The sequence below is a fragment of the Columba livia genome, chromosome 2 (genome assembly GCF_036013475.1).
Source record: "Columba livia isolate bColLiv1 breed racing homer chromosome 2, bColLiv1.pat.W.v2, whole genome shotgun sequence".
In the NCBI taxonomy this organism is placed as follows: domain Eukaryota; kingdom Metazoa; phylum Chordata; class Aves; order Columbiformes; family Columbidae; genus Columba; species Columba livia.
The window spans coordinates 158055527-158075692 of record NC_088603.1 but is presented as its reverse complement, the minus strand read 5'-3'; the positions used below and the strand labels follow the sequence as shown (position 1 = coordinate 158075692).

The 20166-nt window shown below is 43.1% G+C and overlaps 1 protein-coding gene across 16 annotated transcripts in view; it reads left to right on the top strand.

Moving 5' to 3' along the window:
* The window catches only part of PTK2 (protein tyrosine kinase 2), a 208559-nt gene that overhangs the window by 57342 nt on the left and 131051 nt on the right, over positions 1-20166 (top strand). For all 16 annotated transcript variants that reach the window (XM_065054520.1, XM_065054515.1, XM_065054521.1 and 13 more), the window contains one exon: positions 19734-19960. In XM_065054520.1, coding sequence (XP_064910592.1) covers positions 19766-19960 — 195 coding nt within the window. In that variant the 5' untranslated portion in view covers positions 19734-19765. The remainder of the gene's footprint in view (positions 1-19733; positions 19961-20166) is intronic.

The window sequence follows — 20166 nt, the reverse complement described above, 5'->3', positions numbered from 1 at the left end:
ATTCTTCAATGTATAGGAAATACACAGCCCTGAGACTACTGATGCGTTTCCATGAGGGTGATTAGTGTCTTATTCAGAGATTACTGGAATAGAAGATGGAGCTGGAGATATTTTGACCAACAAAAAAGGCAAAGTGATTGTTTGAAGCTCTGGGGGAGCATTTGGTGTAATGGAGATGGATGATCTTATCAATTGGAGCAGCTGCAATGACCCAGCCTGGGAAAAACTAAAACTTATGCGAGGAAAACAAAGTGTTTTAAATACCTTTGTGAAGCTGCCTTAGAAAAAGGCTCAAGAGCAAAGTCGGTGTTGAAGAGGGTTGGATGAGTAAAACTGGCTTTTTGCTGAGAAGTCAAACAGGAGTTTGTGGCTGTATTCAGCTTATAGTTGAAAGTTTTAATCAGAAGTCACGTTGTGCGTGTATTGATTTTCTATACAGCACATATATACAGATACGTAGATGCACACACAGAGCATCATTTTCCTTACCCCGTCAATTTGGCCACAACTGCAGTATTTCCAAATTAGCGTCCGTAGATAGTGTGGATGATCCCTTACTTGTTTCTGCATTTTTAATGGACACAATTAATTGGGCAAGTTGATCTTAATGTACAGTTTTTATTGGAAGGATTACTACAATGAAATCAGCTTTTCTGGTTGCTTTTACATTTGTGAGAAATATATCAGCTTGTATAATCCTTCCACTTGAAGCGTTGCTTGAACAAAATAGTTGCAAATTGACGTCTTGTAAAAATGTTGGTGTGTCAGCAAAGAGTGTGTAGTTTACGTTAATTATTAACCTGAAAAAAGCCTCACTAGTCTCCTTAAATTCATGACTGGACGTGGATTTGTTAATGAAAATCTATTAAAAAATGGCGACTTTTTAGATTAATTTGATCCCGTTACAGTGGGCAAGCCTGTGCAAGCTACAAACAAGACAGACATAAGGAAACGTCTTTGTAAATGTGGTTTTAAACCAAGCCTAAGTACAGCACATCCTAAACGTATTTAATTATAGCGTTTATAAAACTGTTGTGGCATTCGTGAGGATTTCATCATCTCGCAAAATAATGAATCACTGTAATATCTGCTGTCTCATCCTTGCTGGGGGTATCAATGCCAGTTTATTTCCACCAGGATTGCGGAGATTTTGGGGTTCGCTGTTGACGTGACACTCGATTTACTGACACAGCAAGGCGGTTGGATTTTCCTCTCCTGATATTGAACGTAGCTTAGCAAAGATATTACGAAAAGTAAATCCTACTGAGTCATTTCATTGAAAATTAATCTGTTTAACAAACTCTATTTTTTTCATTTGATAACCAAGGTTTGTGCCTTTGCTTATTTTCACAAGCACCGTCGCTGCTTCCAAGATAATCTTTTCCTCGCGGTGATTTGAGGTCTGTAAAACGAAGCACTGCTAGCTTGGTTTGTCTTTTATTGCCTCATCTCCAAATTAAATCTTGTCCCTTGTTTTATTGAGGAACCTCCTAAGGAAAACCAGCTTTTTCCATGGCCTAAGTCTCCGTTCAATGTTTGATGGTTCGTCTTGCGTTTGCCGAGTTGGGCCTCGGGATATGGTGGTTTCCTTGCCGAACTGGAAGAGGTTGTGGATACGATAATTCTAAATGTGTCCCAAACATGGGAAGTTTTTGCTTCTCATCCTTGTGGAAGATGCGGATCATCTTCATTGTCTGTAACACTAATGATTAAAGATCAGGAGTGGCTTTCATTGCACGCTTTTTTCTTCCTAATTCCTTAATTCCTATAAGAATTTCGTTTTCTACCCAAAACTGTCAGTAAACCCAGACTTTTCTTCATTTAAACACTACTTCTTGACAAAGCTGGACTAATGATTTTATTGCCAGTATTTGGTGATGGATTCCCATAGCGGTTACGTTTTCTCCTTTAATAACCGTATGGAGGTTATTGCAGCAAAGAACTTTGTCATCACGAGTGGTTGCAGCGTGAGTGATGGTCTGAAGTCCTGCTAAGTCGTGGTAAGGAGGAGGAAGGGAAGGAACTGGATATATTCCTGAAGCTTCTGAAGATAAGAGGCAATAAGATTTAAGCTCTTCTCGTAGGCTTTCTGCTCTTACATTCGCAACTCAGCAATGATCTCTTGTCCTTGCTGTTATGGGGAGATACTCGTAGGAATCGTATTCCTGAAATCCACCCGTGCTCAACTCAAAGCGGGTTTTGTCTGGTCTGTGAGGCGATGGTTGGTGAAGATAAAACTGAAGAATTGCAACAAAGATACTTTAGAGTAGAGCAACCTTTTCAATTTGATCATAGCAACTGATTCCCAGACAACTGGCATTGCCGGTCGACCTGAACAGCAGCTTTTTGTCTGTTCAGGTGTTTGATTGCAGTGGTTGTGAATCACTTGAATTAAAGGTCTGTGACTGATGGTTGTGTGGGGCTGTACCTGTCAAATGGAAGCGGCAGCGTGCTGTGGGTTCCATCCCAAACCCTTCCCAGAGGACAGGGAGTTCACAGAATCCCAGAGTGTCAGGGGTTGGAAGGGACCTGGAAAGCTCATGCAGTGCAATCCCCCCATGGAGCAGGAACACCCAGATGAGGTTACACAGGAAGGTGTCCAGGCGGGTTGGAATGTCTGCACAGAAGGAGACTCCACAACCTCCCTGGGCAGCCTGGGCCAGGCTCTGCCACCCTCACCAGGAACAAGTTTCTTCTCAAATTTAAGTGGAACCTCCTGTGTTCCAGTTTGAACCCATTACTCCTTGTCCTATCATTGGTTGTCACCGAGAAGAGCCTGGCTCCATCCTCCTGACACTCACCCTTTATATATCTGTAACCATGAATGAGGTCACCCCTCAGTCTCCTCTTGTCCAGCTCCAGAGCCCCAGCTCCCTCAGCCTTTCCTCACACGGGAGATGCTCCACTCCCTTCAGCATCTTTGTTGCCCTGCACTGGACTCTCTCCAGCAGTTCCCTGTCCTGCTGGAACTGAGGGGCCACAACTGGACACAATATTCCAGGTGTGGTCTCCCCAGGGCAGAGCAGAGGGGCAGGAGAACCTCTCTGACCTACTGACCACCCCCTTCTCATCCACCCCAGGTACCATTGGCCTTCCTGGCCACAAGGGCCCAGTGCTGGCTCATGGTCACCCTGCTGTCCCCAGGACCCCCAGGTCCCTTTCCCCTACACTGCTCTCCAACAGCTCGTTCCCCAACTTACACTGGAACCTGGGGTTGTCCTGCCCAGATACAAGACTCTACACTTGCCCTTGTTCTATTTCATTCAATTTTTCCCCACCCAGCTCTCCAGCCTGTCCAGGTCTCTGATGGCAGCACAGCCTCTGGCGTGTCAGCCGCTCCTCCCAGCTTGGTGTCACCAGCAAACTTGCTGACAGTCACTCTATTCCCTCGTCCAAATCATTGATGAATATATTGAATAATTGCTGCGCGCAAGGGAAAATGGATAAGGGATGTTTTTCACAAGTAACCTACTACATCATAAATACGAAGTATATCGAAACTAAAACACGTTTTTTTTAAGGGCTGGTAGCAGTTGTCTCTGTCTGTGGAACATTTGAGCTGTGAGTTTCTTTGGTTTAATCAAAATAATCAAGGATATTTGGTTGTCCGGCTTAAAAAATACGAGGCTCAGGTTTAAGGGGTGGAAACCTCAGTGAAGTAATCTTGAGAAAACACAACTTTCTGCCTTTCAACAAGATACATTTTTCTGCTGTAAGATGTTTTCAGTCTCTATTAACTGACTCCTTAAACGAGGAATTAATGTTGTGCATTAATGAATCAGAATTAGCTCTTCTTAACGTTTTCTAAATGCGTCAGTGAAATGCGGTACATGAAAGATGGTGCCTTGGGGGTGTTTGTTTAGGGAGCTGGTCTTTATTTGAAAGGGTAGAGTAAATCACGGTGTCTCATCATTCTGAACTGTGGTTATAATAGCAAAATATAGCGAAAATGGGAAAACTAATTTCCTTCTGGGGTGTGAAAATAACCTGCAGCTTATTTCTTTGGAACAAATCTTTATTAACCCCTAATGTCTCGAATTTTACTTTTCTGTGGTAGGAATGTTGGCATCACACCTACCAGACCCCAGCAGCAGATAGATATAGATATAGATATATACACTGTGACAACAAGGACTGTTCCTTGTTGTCCAGGTGGAACAAAACTGTTCTGGAAGCCTGAAATTCTCAGCTTTTGACTCTTTGCATCTGCATCGTAGGAAAGAGTTTGAAGTGCTGGAGCGGGTCCAGAGAAGAGCAACAAGACTGGGGAAGGGACTTGAACACAAGCCCTATGGGGAGAGGCTGAGGGAGCTGGGCTTGTTTAGTCTGGAGAAGAGGAGGCTTAGAGCTGAGCTCAGCACTCTCTAGAACTACCTGAAGGGCAGTTCTAGCCAGGTGGGGATTGGTCTCTTCTCCCAGGCAGTCAGCAATAGGACAAGGGGCCATGGGCTTCAACTCTGCCAGGGGAAATGTAGGCTGGCTATTAGAAAGCAATTCTCTGCAGAGAGAGTGGTCAGGCATTGGAATGGCTGCCCAGGGAGGTGCTGGACTCACCGGCCCTGGAGGTTTTTAAACTGAGACTGGACATGGCACTTAGTGCCATGATCTAGTCAATGGACTGGAGTTGGACCAAGGGTTGGACTGGATGATCTCTGAGGTTTTTTCCAACCCAGTCGATTCTGTGATTCTGTGATCCCCATTTTTCGTGTCCATTGTTTCTCAGAATAGCGTTGTCTTTTGCAGAGGAATATAACTGTCTTTTAAATGAGCTTTTCTCTTTGAACACCTGTCATCTATGAAACCCACATCACTTGGTGATTAAAATGTAATGGAATCATGTTTCACTCTTTAAAAACCATACTTTGACATTTACAGACTATGGGAGATAATTAGGGGTGAGGTGTGTTTGTGCTGCCATTGACTGCACCAGACATATTTCAATTAACCTTTTTCCTTTACGCTTCATTGCAGCTGCTTGTTCTATGGTGTGTTCCAATGGTCTCTGCCAAAAAGTTGCTTTTAACAGGTAATGTGGTGCTTCTCCCAACTCTTGAAATTCCAGTCCTGGGCTAGAGATTTGTAGATGGTGCCATGATAATGAACTATCAGATGCCCTGTTGATTTTGGTGCTAATTACAGGTGCTTTGTATCAGGTGCAAACGAGCTTTACTTGTCTCTCCTGTTCCCCAGGAATTTCATCAACTTCTGCCCCTGTCCAAATTCTTGGCATTCAGAATTTCCTTGGTAGGAATGTAGCAAATGATAAAACCTTCTCTAGTACCAGAACAAACTGTCTAATCTGGTGTAAACACTCTGCTCCGAAACAAATGGAACTTGTGGCTGTTTAGAGTGAAACTCAATATTTAGACCATTGGAACCCAGGAGGTGCCGCAGTTTTCAATAGTAACGATTTCTAGAGGTAGGAAGTTCTGATACATGAATGTGTCCATACCTTGTTATTCTTCCTTCATGTACATTTTATAATACCGTCAAAGTGCATGTTGCAAAATATAGCATTATATAGGGATTTTGTGTGTGTTTGTGTTGGTTTTGCTTCTATTATTCCTTTATTTTTAGGAGGTAGTTGTGTCTCAGAATGCTGGATACTAGAGAGCCATAATTGTCCAATTTACAAACACTTCACATCACAACAAGGTGAATTTCTGATGCTGCTCCACTGTCAGGAAATACAGGAATAATCCTAAATTAATGATGAACAGTTAATATATGTCTGAGGCCTATTAGATACAATCTTTGAAAGTCTCGTATAGAAACAAAAAGTTTAAGCTCAGCACAGCCAGTACTGTAAAAACGTTTTTGATGATTAAGATGTAACACATGTGTAGTTTCCATTCGTTTTTAATTTAATTTGCTGGGTAGGGAGTATAGATTCTATAGGTCTGGCAGTGACCCAAAGACCTGCTCAGCTTTGTTATTAAACGTAAACATCTATCTATCTATCTATCTATCTATCTATCTATCTATCTATCTATCTATATCTATATCTATATATATATATATATGTGGATCAGGAAGATTCTCCGTGATGAGGTGGAAATGTTGAGTGTTATTTCAACCATGAAGCCGATTCTCGTTTTTGAACCAGGAAAGTTCAGTCGCTGCCTTGATGGTATTAAGTTGTTTTTCTTCATGTTTTTTCCCCCCTTCTGTCCATTCTGACACTTACTGGATGTTTCTCTGTGCTGTTTCAATATATTATTGACAATTCTTGGTTTCTTTGGTGGTGAATTTGCCCACTTAGTTGATGAAACTGAAGAGAAGCTGCTAAATTAATGTAGAGTGTGATTAAATTACAAAATACATACTTGTCGTTAACCGATTGATAAATGCTTCTGACCACCAGCGAAACGAGGGGATATTCTTCAAGTTTTAGATCTTTCTGCATGAAAAGGAGGCAGATTAATTAATACATTGTTTAGAAGCAGAGTGCTTAGCTTATATTTAACTAATAATAGATGTATTGTAAATAAGAAACTTAACAATTATACTGAACATCATCAGTTATTTCTTAGTATAGATGCATGTCAACATTTTCAAAAATTGTAATGCACGTGTAATAATTATGTGAATAAAAGCACCACAAGAGCATCCAGCACTTATGGGGGATGGTCCTCAGTGTTCCCCAGCCCTGGTACAATAAAGAATGACCCTTCATAGGATCATTGATTCTGCCGTTAAGTTGATTTCTTCTACCAGCTAATAGTTGATAAACGGCTTGAAAGGAAGAGGGGAAAAAAATAAGGTTGATGATGGTGTTTGAACCAAATTAGTTTTGCCTTCTTTAATCTCTGCTATCAGTTTCCCACTGATGTTGGTTTGGGTGATTTTTGGGGTTGTGTAGTCACAGAATCCCAGAATGTCAGGTGTTGGAAGGGGCCTGGAAAGCTCATCCAGTGCAATCCCCCCATGGAGCAGGAACACCCAGATGAGGTTACACAGGAAGGTGTCCAGGCGGGTTGGAATGTCTGCACAGAAGGAGACTCCACAACCTCCCTGGGCAGCCTGGGCCAGGCTCTGCCACCCTCACCAGGAACAAGTTTCTTCTCATATTTAAGTGGAACCTCTTGTGTTCCAGTTTGCACCCATTACCCCTTGTCCTATCATTGGTTGTCACCGAGAAGAGCCTGGCTCCATCCTCCTGACACTCACCCTTTATATATCTGTAACCATGAATGAGGTCACCCCTCAGTCTCCTCTTGTCCAGCTCCAGAGCCCCAGCTCCCTCAGCCTTTCCTCACACGGGAGGTGCTCCACTCCCTTCAGCATCTTTGTTGCCCTGCGCTGAACTCTCTCCAGCAGTTCCCTGTCCTGCTGGAACTGAGGGGCCACAACTGGACACAATATTCCAGGTGTGGTCTCCCCAGGGCAGAGTAAAGGGGCAGGAGAACCTCTAAGAGGTCCAAGAAGAGCCCATAGACACTGAAACTGGGAATAGTGGCTGAGGAAACTCTTGCCAGGGAGAGAAGGGGCAGTGAGATTTGGCAGCAACAAGGATCAGTTGGTTCTATTACATTATTTCAGCAGCCTGTGGTGACAACTTACTCGCCTTTGAACACTGAACTCAAACCTCTGTGCAAATTCATCAGGAATAACCATCTATCGATTCTGTAGCTTCTTACAGATGCAGATCTGAGAAATCAGACTGAAATTCCTTTAGTGATATTTGAATGTTGAACTGTCCATGACAGCACAGTGCAAGAAAATATTGGACATTTAAAAACAACCCTCTGAAATTATTGCGTTGAGTGATGGGCAATCTTTAATTTTGTTTTTTGATTGTATATATTTTTAAACACGACCCCTTACAAGGATCAGAAGATACAGTGTAGACTTTTCTCATGCTTCCATAGATTCGTTTCTTTCTAGGATTAATTTTCTGATTTGTTCTGTGCAAGCAAATCGCCAAAATATTACGTGACTTCATTTATATTTCGGCGTGACATCGTCAGCCTTTTCCAAGCTGGGAAATCATCATCTTGGCAACTATTGACTTGATAACTGTTGTCTATAAAACATGAAGCATGAGTTAAAAATATTGATCAAGTTTTCTGCTGGAGTTTTGTCTCTTTTATGTTCCCTCCCATGGCCGCTGTTTTGCTCCTTTATCAGTTGCACTTTTCTGGACTTTCTGGATGTGGTAGAAATTCCATTGACACAACAATATCCTGATTTTGTGCAGAAATTGTGTACTTTCATACATCCTCCTTGTTGAAAGGGGTTGCTTTCCTATTTTCTCTCTAGCTACTATTAAGTACTTATTTTAAAATACATTTAACCATATTACTTGCACAGGTTGCAAATATCTAAAAGCTCTTGGCTTCCTGAAGCTCAGGTGCAAAGATGTTTTAATTACTGGATCCTTTTGCATGACATTGTGTTTCCAGGTTGTCACGGAGGCTCCCCGAGGTTCGTTTAAGGGACAACAGGCACCAAAACAACCCTATTAAACCGGTGAGAAACAGGGTTTTAGCACTCCAAAGTGACTTGAATACGGGTTCGGATATCAGTTGAGGGAATTATTAAGGGGCAGCAACGAATACAACAGGCGGTCCACAGTGTGCATGCATGTGGCTTCACCAAAACAATACCAGAGCCGTCCCTGAGTCCGGGAAGAGTCCACACTTGCCTGAACACGGTGTGGGATTATTTTAAAGGGATACACGTACTCGTATTGAGTATGGAAAGTGTACACTCGCGATTCTGGGAGGGTAAATTTATAATACACTCGCAAACCTGCGAGGAGAAATACACGTGCAGATATGCACGGAATATTATACGTGCTTATGTGGAAGCACAAGAGGAAAATACACTCGCAATTATGTGAGGATTAATCTTACACGTGCTCGTATTGAGCGCGGAAAGTATAAATACACGTGCAAACGTGCACGGGAAGTAGATACACTCGCAATCCTGCGAGGGTTAATTTTACACCCGTGGCAGCAAGGCAAGCGGATTGTCCATCCCAGGGGGGCTCTTGGTGGCAGCATCTGGCTCATGCTCCAAGAGATCCGCAACAAAGGGTGGAGACTCGACAAGAATCCTGTTTTATAGCCTGATCAGATCTGACTGTGGGCATTCCAGAAGCTTCTCTGCACCCCCACCTTGGCTGTGGGGTGCCCGTGAAGCTTCCAAACATCCCCCACACCGGCCATGGGCTCCCAGCGGCTCCCTGGTGCCTCTGTGCTCCCTTCTCCTCTCTCTTAACGACCCTGGCCAGGGGGTTCCTGAGGCCAAACAGAAGAAGCTGTCAGCCTCAAACAGCACAGAGAGAGGGAGATCTGTCTACTCCTTCCGTGATGAAGGATGGAGGGAGAGAGAGGGGGGTTTGCATCCTGCCACACAGGCAAAGTACAAAATAAAGTGCACATGGTCGAGTATTCCCCCAAATTAATATTTCTCCATGTTCTAATAAGGACTGAAGGAGTTGGGTTGATGGCTCGGTGTGTATTGTTGGCTCCCAGAGGTGTCTTGTTTGTGTAACACCAACTTCATTTATTATCACCTGCTGTTTCTGCAAAGGGTCTGATGGTTGGACACAAATGGCCGATTTAATTCACCATGATGTGGTGGGGATATGGTTTATTGTTTGTAGGGAAATAACGGAATAGAAAAGTTTCATCTTTATGAGTCTTCTTTATGCCCACCCATCATCACATATATTATAAAAAGACAGAATAAATTCTTGTGGATGTAGTAAAAGCTGCTTACTTGATTTCTTCAGGTTTATCCTACTTTTTTGGCCTTGAAGATGTTACCCCAACCATCCCTTGTCTCCTTCGATACCCTCTTGTGATGCACACGGTAAATACTGACAGATCCATCATTATGTTCATGCTGATGGGCTGTCAAAGAATGTGCGAAAACTGAATTTTACCGCTGATTTTTGTTTTCAAAATGTGCAGCAATTAAATTACTTGACATGTCTGACCCCATTCTAAGTAACTAACTAATAAATATCTGCATTTGTTCAGTTGGGTTGGGTTGTATTAGATGAAACACCACAATTACTTTAATGGAAGAGGCTGAAGGTGGTTGTGGCAAAGACTCTTGTATTTATTTCCCATGAATTGCCAAGCAATGTCTAATTTTGACCCAGGACATCCGTTATCATGGGAGGAGAAAGCAAAACAGCCCCACATGTACCATGATCGAGCATTCTCAAGATGTTCCTGCATGATTTCTTTCGCAGTTTAAAGTGACAGAACCGATAAGGCTTCAATATAACACAACGTGTCTGGCTGTAGGGCATTGAACCTGGTTTGTCAGGGTTCCAATTCATTTCTTCTACCGCAGACTGAATCTTGTCTTTTAAAGTGTTAAATCTCTCTTCCAGGGAACTTTGTTGTGCATAAGTGGATTTAAACTGATTAATACCTAATTTAAGAATGGCTTTTTTACCCCCTCATTGAGAAACTTAAGGAAATAGCGACTCAGTTTGGAATCGTATGGTCCGATTGCAGCTGTTACAGATCAACTCCAACCTTTTCCGTGGCTTCTGTCTCTTATAAAACAAAAGCATTGACTGATCCGACATATATATTGGAGATAGTTATAGGAAAAAGAAGTTTTTATAGCATTGTTTATTTGTCTTCTGTCCCATTTTATTGCTTGTTGAGGAAGCCCCATTCTGAACCCTCTTTATATCCTTGTCCAGATACCCAAGTGACAGTTTTCCCTTATTTCTCAGAGCAATGCAAGTGTTGACCTTCAGAAGCTCTAGTGTGTTAAAGTTGCTGCTTTAATTAATATAAACTCAAGGAAGATTCAGTAGCCTGGTATTTGCAGGCAAAAGCCTGAAAAATGCCTTCAGTGGGGACCAAGGATGGTTTCTGGGGTGATTTTGGTCTTCAAAGCTTTTCAGCATTGATGGTTCTGCTCAAAGAGTTCCCTGGGAAAACCCGCAAGGATCAGTAGCATAAACTTCATTGGAATTAAAAAGAACAAAGACTGAATGCCCCTCACAGTAGATGTTTGTGTAACGCCCAGTTTTGTGGGAAGAAGTTGGGCATGGGAACTCTTAACTCGGTGCAAAAGTAATTGCGGTTCCGGACTGTGAATTTTAAATCATTGTATCACAGAATCACAGAGTGTGAGGGGTTGGAAGGGACCTGGAAAGCTCATCCAGTGCAATCCCCCCATGGAGCAGGAACACCCAGATGAGGTTACACAGGAAGGTGTCCAGGCGGGTTGGAATGTCTGCACAGAAGGAGACTCCACAACCTCCCTGGGCAGCCTGGGCCAGGCTCTGCCACCCTCACCATGAAGAAGTTTCTTCTCATATTTAAGTGGAACCTCCTGTGTTCCAGTTTGTACCCATTGCCCCTTGTCCTATCATTGGTTGTCACCGAGAAGAGCCTGGCTCCATCCTCCTGACACTCCCCCTTTATATATCTGTAACCATGAATGAGGTCACCCCTCAGTCTCCTCTTGTCCAGCTCCAGAGCCCCAGCTCCCTCAGCCTTGTAACCGGGCTCAAACACATCTTTATTCATCAGAATAGGAGCCATTAAAATCAACACATTTTTGCTGCCAAGAAATAAGTTTGTTCATTCCTGTAGCATAAAAATCTGTGCTTTGGGATTCGATGAACTCTTGGGAAGCCTTTTCTGCATCCTGCTGGTTGCGGGGGCGTTTTTGCTGCAAAAAGCTGTCGAGATGCTTGGTGAAGTGGAGGCTGGTTGACAAGAGGCCAGGCAAATATGGTGGACAACGCAAGACTTGGTAGCCCGATTTGTTCCACTTTTGCAGTGTTGCTTGTGCAACATGCAGTTGGGTGTTGTCATGGAGAAGAATTGGACACTTTCTGTTGACCAATGCGTTGCAGTTCTTGGTGCACCTCATCGATTTGCTGAGCATCCTTCTCAGATGGAATGATTTTGCTGCGATTCAGAAAGCTGTAGCAGATCAGACCAGCAGCAGAGCACCCAACAGTGACCGTGACCTTTTGTTGGTGCAAGTTTTGCTTTGGGAAGTGCTTTGGATGTTCTTCTCAGTCCATCTACTGAGCTGATCGTCGTTGGTTGTCACGTAAAGTCCAGTTTTTGTCGCACGTCACAATCTGGTTGAGAAATGGCTCGTTGTTTTTGTGTAGAGTAAGATAAGATGATGCTTTAAACGATGGTATTTTTTGGTCAGCTCCTGAGGAATCCACTTCTCGAGCTTTTGCACCTTTCCACTTTGTTACAAATGACAGACGACCTTAGAATGGTCAATGTTGAGTTCTTGGGCAACTTCTCCCGTAGTTGTAAGAGGATCAGCGTTGATGATTGCTCTCAATGGTCATTGTCACCTTCCCAAGGTGGCCACTGTGCTCCTCATCTTCAATGCTCGTCTCCTTTGCAAAACTTGAACCACCACCACCACCACCACCATCACCACACCATACGTTCATCAGCAGTTCCTGGGCCAAATGCGTTCTTGATGTTGCAAGTTGTCTCCACTGCTTTACAACCCGTTTTGAACTCAAATTTAAGAAAATCACTCAAATTTGGTGGCGAATCCATATATCTTACTCTGCCACAAAGCAATATGGAATCATTGGTAATGACCGCAGGCATGTGGAAGGAGCCCTGATGCACTGTTTTGAGTGGATTAAGAGTTTCAAATTGCCTTTTTAAGGTTATATCAAGTGCGTTAGTTTTCTGTTTTAATAGAAACCATGAAATATTTATATCTGTCTACTCCTAGTTTGCCTTCACCAGTGTACTGAGACTTACTAGTCATCATTGTGTAGAGTAGGGGTGTCAAACTCATTTTCACTGGTGGCCACGTCAGCCTCACGGTTGCCTTCAAAAGGCAAAATGTAATTTTAGGACTGTATAAATGTAGGAGTGGTTACATGTATATGTAGAGGCTTGGACTTGTGCCTCAGAATCCCAGACTGGATGGGGTTGGAAGGGACCTCTGGAGATCATCCCGTCCAACCCACCTGCTAAAGCAGGTTCACCAGAGCAGATCACACAGGAAGGTGTCCAGGTGGGTTTGAATGTCTCCAGAGAAGGAGACTCCACAGCCTCTCTGGGCAGCCTGGGCCAGGCTCTGGCACCTCAAAGGAAAGAAGTTTCTCCTCATGTTCACATGGAACCTCCTATGATTCAGTCTGTGCCCGTTGCCCCTCATCGTATCGTTGGGCACCACTGAACAGAGTCTGGTCCATCCTCTTGACACCCACCTTGGAGATATTTATAAACATCAGTGAGGTTCACCTCTCAGCTTCTCTTCTCCAGGCTGAACAGCCCCAGCTCTTTGTCTCTCCTAAGAAAGATGCTCCAGACCCCTCAGCATCTTTGTAGCCCACTGCTGGACTCCCTCCAGTCATTCCTTGTCCTTCTTAAACTGAGGAGCCCAGAACTGGACCCAGAACTCCAGATGTGGCCTCACCAGGGCGGAGCAGAGGGGGAGGAACAACCTCCCTTGACCTGCTGCTCACATTCCTCCTAATGTACCCCGGGTTCCATTGGCCTCTTGGCTACGAGGGCACATTGTTGGCTCATGGTCAACCTGTTGTCCACCAGAACTCCCAGGTTCTTCTCTACAGAGCTGCTTTCCAGCAGCTCCACCCCAACCTGTACTGGTGCCGGGGGTTGTTCCTCCCCAGTTACAGGACCCTACACTTGCCCTTGTTGAACTTCATCAGGTTCTTCTCTGCCCAGTCCAGCCTGCCCAGGTCTCAGTGGATATCAGCACAGCCCCTGGTGTGTCAGCCCTTCCTCCCACTTTGGTGTCATCAGCAAACTGGCTGAGGCTGCACTCGCTCTCTCAATCCAGGTCACTGATGAACATCTTGAACAGGACTGGACCCAGTACTGACCCGTGGGGAGCCCCACGAACTACAGGTTTCCAACCAGACTCTGCACTGTTGATCACAACCCTCCAGCCAGTTCATGATCCATCTCATGATGGATCCTCATTCATGTAAGTACACAAACCTTGGAGGCCACCAACTGATTTCTCACCAGGCATTATGCCTTTGACTTGACTGTTAGATTGAATGTCATATTTGAGAAGGTATTGCTTCTGTTCTTTTTAATGAAGCCAATTCTGCTTACTCTTCTGTCTTTGGGTGCATTAGAAAGAGACTTTAGGAGAGACAAATGCCAAGCTAAAGAGTGATGTGCCTGGTGTTTAGGTCTTCAAACACAGCACTGAATCTTGAGCTCTTGAGGAGCTTTGATTCCTCAGGGCATCCAAGGGAGCATCACAATTTGCTCTTCAGGATCCTACATGGGGGTGGAAGGAGACACTTGGTACATGCTTTGTTCTTCATTTCTGTGTATACACCAGGGGCTGTAATCGCTGGCTTTGCAAAACACTTGAGCCAGGATAGACTTAAGTAAAAACTTTTGACAGGTGATTGGTTTTTGTGAAAGGCCATTGTGATGCAACACAACATGATCTGTTCCTCTCCAGCACTTAAGTGCCTTTTATCCAAGGACTGCTTGTGGTTTTCATGAGAAACAGGGATAACACAAACTGTTAAAACTGTATTAAAGAGCTTCAAAAATCAAAAGCCTCTAGAGTTGAATGTTTTGAAGTGTAGGGTTGAGATAACAGAATTATTCAATAATCTACAACTAGGAAAGGTTTAAAGTCAAGTAGTAACCGAACCCAACTGCATTAAGCTGTGATAGTGTGTAACCTGGATCCCTTATAACTTTTTATAACAGTTCAGACATTCCCACTTCTTAATTTCTGAGTGGCACACTTGCTTTCTCACCAATTCCAATTTATGTTTTGCTTTTAGTATCCCTGAAGGACAGGATCCACTCAGTGCTTCTATTTACCTCCTCTAAACCTGTTTAGAAGAAGACTTGGTGTTATGTAGGGTTTGGTGTTATGTAGGGTTTGGTGTTATGTAGGGTTTCCATAGAGCAGATATTAAAACAAGATCATTTGAGTTTGTGTGGCTTATTCACCCTCTTGGTTTGATGGTTGTAAGTTGGGCTGCTGCCAACCAGTGGTGCAACTTCAAAATGGAATTGTAACCTTATTTTTTTAAGAAATACGGAATATCTAGCTGGATACCTTGTTCTAATTAAAGCGTATACAGACATTGATTTTCTTATATTCCCAACAGGTTTCCTCATTAATTTTTTAAATATTAAAACCAGAAATTGGTGCCAACTCCCAAGGGAGTTGCTGGTAGCGCAGGTTATGCAATGTCACAGTAAATTTGGGTTAAACTGAGTGTTTTAAGTTATATCAGCACTGAAACCTGTAGGATTCTGGGTGGGAAGGATGGGAACTGTTTGGGATATCGCAGCATGGACAACAAGGTGCGAGACGTCTTGGTGAATGTGATTTGCTGCTTGACAGTACAAATAGTTTGGCTGATTGTTGATACCCTGAAACTTGTCTCTCTCTCTTCATCCCAAGGTGTTGTGCTACCCAAATATTAATATCAGGCTCCCGTTTCTCTGGGTAGCACTTGACACAAGCGACGGATGAGTCCTCAAGACAACGTCAATAATAGCTGTACATAGAATGTGCCCTTGTTCAATTAGTTTGGGTCATATATGCATTTATTAATTGATTTTTGCTGAGATACGCTTGCCTTGTGTTTAATAGACCCCACATTCCCGAATTGCTTTGGATCATACAGGTCTTGTAATTTGTGCTTTCTCCAAATTCCTCCTTCATTCTCCCCTGGATGTTTAATCTCTTAAAACATTGATATCATTGAACTAAAATTTCCCATGTTCGCAGCTTGCATTTCTAAACTTATTTTAACTTTGTTCTGTGTTTTATCTTTTCATTTTGATTTTGTAGTGTGTTTCTAAAATACTTAAGTCCGCAAAGAATGCTAAACTATACATTTCTGCTTTGAATTATATTGAAATAAATGGGGTAAAATAAATGTTCAGAGGAGTTGCCATCCCAGCCCAATCTTCCATTTCGTGTCCATATGGTGAAATATTTACTGTGTCAATTTAGACTAAAGTAGATTCTAATGACTCACTTTAGAAATTGTTTTAATGTGTCTGGCCAGGCTGCTTTATACTTTGACCCGAGTGCTTTTAGAAATGCTTTTGACTGCAGTTAATGTACTTAAATACATATATGTCTGGAGGAGAGGGAGGGAATAGTGACCATGAGGGGTTAGAGAGGAGGCAGCAAGAGGAATCAATGTGTTTTTGAATGTAGCCATAGCAAGTATTACCCAGAAGAGTGAATAATAGAGCCACTGTGACTGTTTTCATAGAGGAAACGTGTTTTAATTCATGCTAAGAAGGATTCCAGCGAGTCATCCTGTCCAGCAGCACCGGGACCACATGTTATCATAAATAAATATATGTCTGTCAGAAGATGGTCTATCAAAAGTCAACCATGTACTGACTCAACCCAACCTCCTGAAAATATGAGCTTTGTCGTGGGGAACATAGAAAATTGGATTTAATATCCTTATTTTCTGTGTGATCGCCATAGACAAGTTAATATTTGCAGTGGGATTTAATACAAGCTGTGAAAACACATTGAGCTTGACCTTCATGAGATGTTTACTGCCCCATGTGAGACACGTTATGGAGGATTCTAAGGATTTCAGAGGGTGGAAGTCTCATATATATATTTATATAGATTTTTATAGGTTTGAAGTGAGATAGACCAAGTTATTTTGTGGCAGTGCAACCAGAAGGGATGTTATTTCCTAGATGTTGATGCCTTTAGTCTGGAGATGGGGATCAGAATATGGAGGTTGGGTGACATTTTTAGACTTAATTGTACCTACAAAGGACAATATGAAGTCCCGTTGTAGTAATTACAGGTTGGTTCCTTGTCCCATGGACTTTTTAACACCGGTGTGTTGGCCTCTGCCAGTGCTGGTATGGAGAACAGTTTGGGGTTTTTTAATGTATGTCTGTGGGGTTAATTATTTTTAATATATTATCAAACCACTAATGTTGAGTACATTGACATTGAAAATATTTCACTTTACCTTTTCCGTCGTTTTGCTAATAAATTCTTACATTATCAATCGCAATACTTTATGATTTTTGACTCTCATTAGTGGAAGTGATTTAGTTTCTAAGTACTTGGAGCTGGTAGCGAAACATGACTTTGAACTTTGATCGTTTGTGCTGGAAATCATAATACTGACTTGGTATGGGAATATGTGTCAGCAAATGACTTTTAGAAGGATTCAGTTACTTATATCCTCATTTTGTGTTTGTTTTTTGTTTGATTGGTTTTGGTGTCAAGAGTTTTTGGCATTTTGGGGTCTGTATCTCTTGGTGTAGGGTGAATATGAGGAAAGGTTTTAACTAAGTTTGGCTTATTACGTTTGAATTAATTGCCAGGGAAGGGAAGAGTAAAGCAAGGTAGGAAAACTAGAATGGTTTGGGTTTTGAGACAGAGGCAACTAAGGCAGCACTTGGCAGGTGGGACAAGTCCCTCCAGGGGAATGTTTGGGAGAAGTGTCTCCTCTTTCCATGTCCCCTGAGGGCAGGACATTAGAGGCCTTTTGTCTGACCCAGTAATGCCCATTTTAACTTAAAGTTCTCTTGGGTGAATGCAATTCAACCATTTATTCAAGAGGTGAAGACACCTACACAGATGGGCTGTTTGTTTCCCCTTTATCCTGTGGGTCTGAATCACATCGTCCTGGTTTTAGCCTCTAGCAAACGATGTTAATCTACAGTCTGAAGATTTCAGGCTGTGATATTGCTGGTGCTGGATTCCTCTTGGCTGAGCTCATGGTTTACAGGACTGGTGACCTGGTGTGGCTGCTGCTGCTGGAGGGGAGATGGTGTCTTCTGTACCTGACCACTGGCTCTTCTTCCCCCTCTCCTTCCTCTTCCCCCTCTCCTTCCTCTTCCCCCTCTCCTTCCTCTTCCCCCTCTCCTACCTCTTCCCCTTCCCCTTCCCCTTCCCCTTCCCCCTCTCCTTCCCCTTCCCCTTCCCCTTCCCCTTCCCCTTCCCCTTCCCCTTCCCCTTCCCCTTCCCCTTCTCCTTCCCCTTCCCCTTCCCCTTCCCCTTCCCCTTCCCCCTCTTCTTCCTTTCTCTCTCTTCTCCAACTTAGCGTAAAGTATTTCTAAATCCATTTCTTCCAAAGTCACTGGGTTTTGTTCTGGGATATTTTGGGTTTCCATTATCATGGAAATCAGGTTCACAACTTCCCAGAGCTCTTTCCATGATTCTCCTTTGCTTCATAAGTCTCACTTGGCCTCTTGAATAGGACAATTACTTTTATCTGCTGAAGGGTCAAGGCAACCCCCCTGGCTTGTGAAAAGAAGGCAGAAAATGAATGTGAGTGGGAAATATGGAAGGCAATACGATTTTTCATCTTCTGTTCCTCTCACTGCCATTCCCCCAACATTTTAACATCCTCTTCTGCTAACCACAGCTCACAATGAGCTACGTCACGTTGGATATACCGTGTTTCCCCCAAAATAAGACAGGGTCTTACATTAATTTTTGCTTCAAAAGATACTTTTTTTAAACATGTACAGCTGCCTGGACACTCTTTAAATTGACCTTATTTTTGGAGTAGGGCTTCTATGTCAAGCATCCTCAAAAATCACGCTAGGGCTTATTTTTGGGTTAGGTCTTATTTTTGGGGAAACAGGGTAGGCAAGATCAACAGAATATACATAGGCCAAAAAAATCTCCAATCTCAGAACAAGTCTCTGAGCTTTCTGCACAGAAATAACTGTGTCAGAGATAGGGAATATAGGATCAAGCTCCATTGAGGAGCAACCAGATGTTCTAGAGCATGGGTCTCTCTTCTGCTTCCTACTGAAGCAAACTAAGGCTCAGGCATCAATTTATAGAGTTTCACTCCCCTTAAACCCGCTTTTGCAGGCCAGCTTTACTACCAGAAAGACACTGTGCCAAAAAGATCAAGTTTCTTTTATTTTTAAGGCCTCCAGAACTGCGTTGGGACAGAGATCTCCAAGCCCTTGGAGCTTTTCCCTCTCTCCAGCCTCCGCCTGGAATGATGCTTGGGAAGAGCTATTTAGGATTTGCTCTTTTTCTCTTTCACTGCATTGATTTCTCAGACACCATCTGCTTGTGTTGACTAATTTGGAGCAGTAGCCAAGAGGCAATTAGTTTTGTTTTGTTTTCCTTTGAGATGCACATTCATAGCGCGGTCACCGACCTTGGCAATAATTTGGAAACCGGGTTGGTCGATGATAAAATTTAGCCCCGTATTTATTCTTTGATAAGAGGAGGGACAGTGATGTTCTTCCTCAGTGAATAATTAATTTAGCTCGGCGTGCTTTGGGGTCTCACTGGCTCCCAAAATAGCACAAAACAAGTGATGTGACAAAGTCTAAGCATTAAACACGAGAGCGTGGTGCTGGTGGAAAGTCTCTGGTTTGCTGCCTGGGCTGTCAGAGTTTCCCTGGTTGATCTTTAAAGAACCAGAACCAGATTTGGGGGATTTTAGGGCTGCGGAAGGTGCTGGTCTGGCCTGAAGGCTTTTGCAGTCTGTGTTAAGAAACTAAAGGAAGAATTCTTGCCAAAAATAGCGCTTTTCATAATGATTGTGGTGCCAAAATGTGGACCACTTGCTGAAGGGGCTTGCAGCTTCTCTGGTAGTGGGTTTTTTATGTTTGTAAGTATATAACTATTTGAAGAGGAGACTCCAAAAAAGGCAACTAAACGCCCCTTAAAAATGCGTCTTTATGGCTTTCCAGTAAACGCTTTGTACGAACCGCTGAAAGATTCCTGTACAACTAAAACGAATGTATTTCTTTCTTACCCTTTTGCAGAATATGACAGATACCTAGCATCCAGCAAAACCATGGCAGCAGCTTACCTTGATCCCAACTTAAACCACACGCCCAGCTCAAGTGCCAAGAGCCACCTCAGCAGCGGGCTGGAGCGTTCCCCAGGGGCCATGGAACGGGTCTTAAAGGTCTTTCACTACTTCGAAAACAGCAGCGAACCCACAACGTGGGCCAGTATTATCCGCCACGGAGACGCTACCGATGTGCGAGTAAGTCTGGTTTTAACGTTCTCGTTTTAGGTTAAATATTAACGTCGCGCTCAAAAAATGAGAGGTAGAAATCCGGGAGCAAACACACGCGGAAGTTTTATGGGTTGTTTTAAAAGAATCTTTACCTGTTGTGATGAGGAGCTGCCGAATTCATATATATTGTGGTTAAGTTACAAAAGACGTACCCATCATTAACCAATTGATAA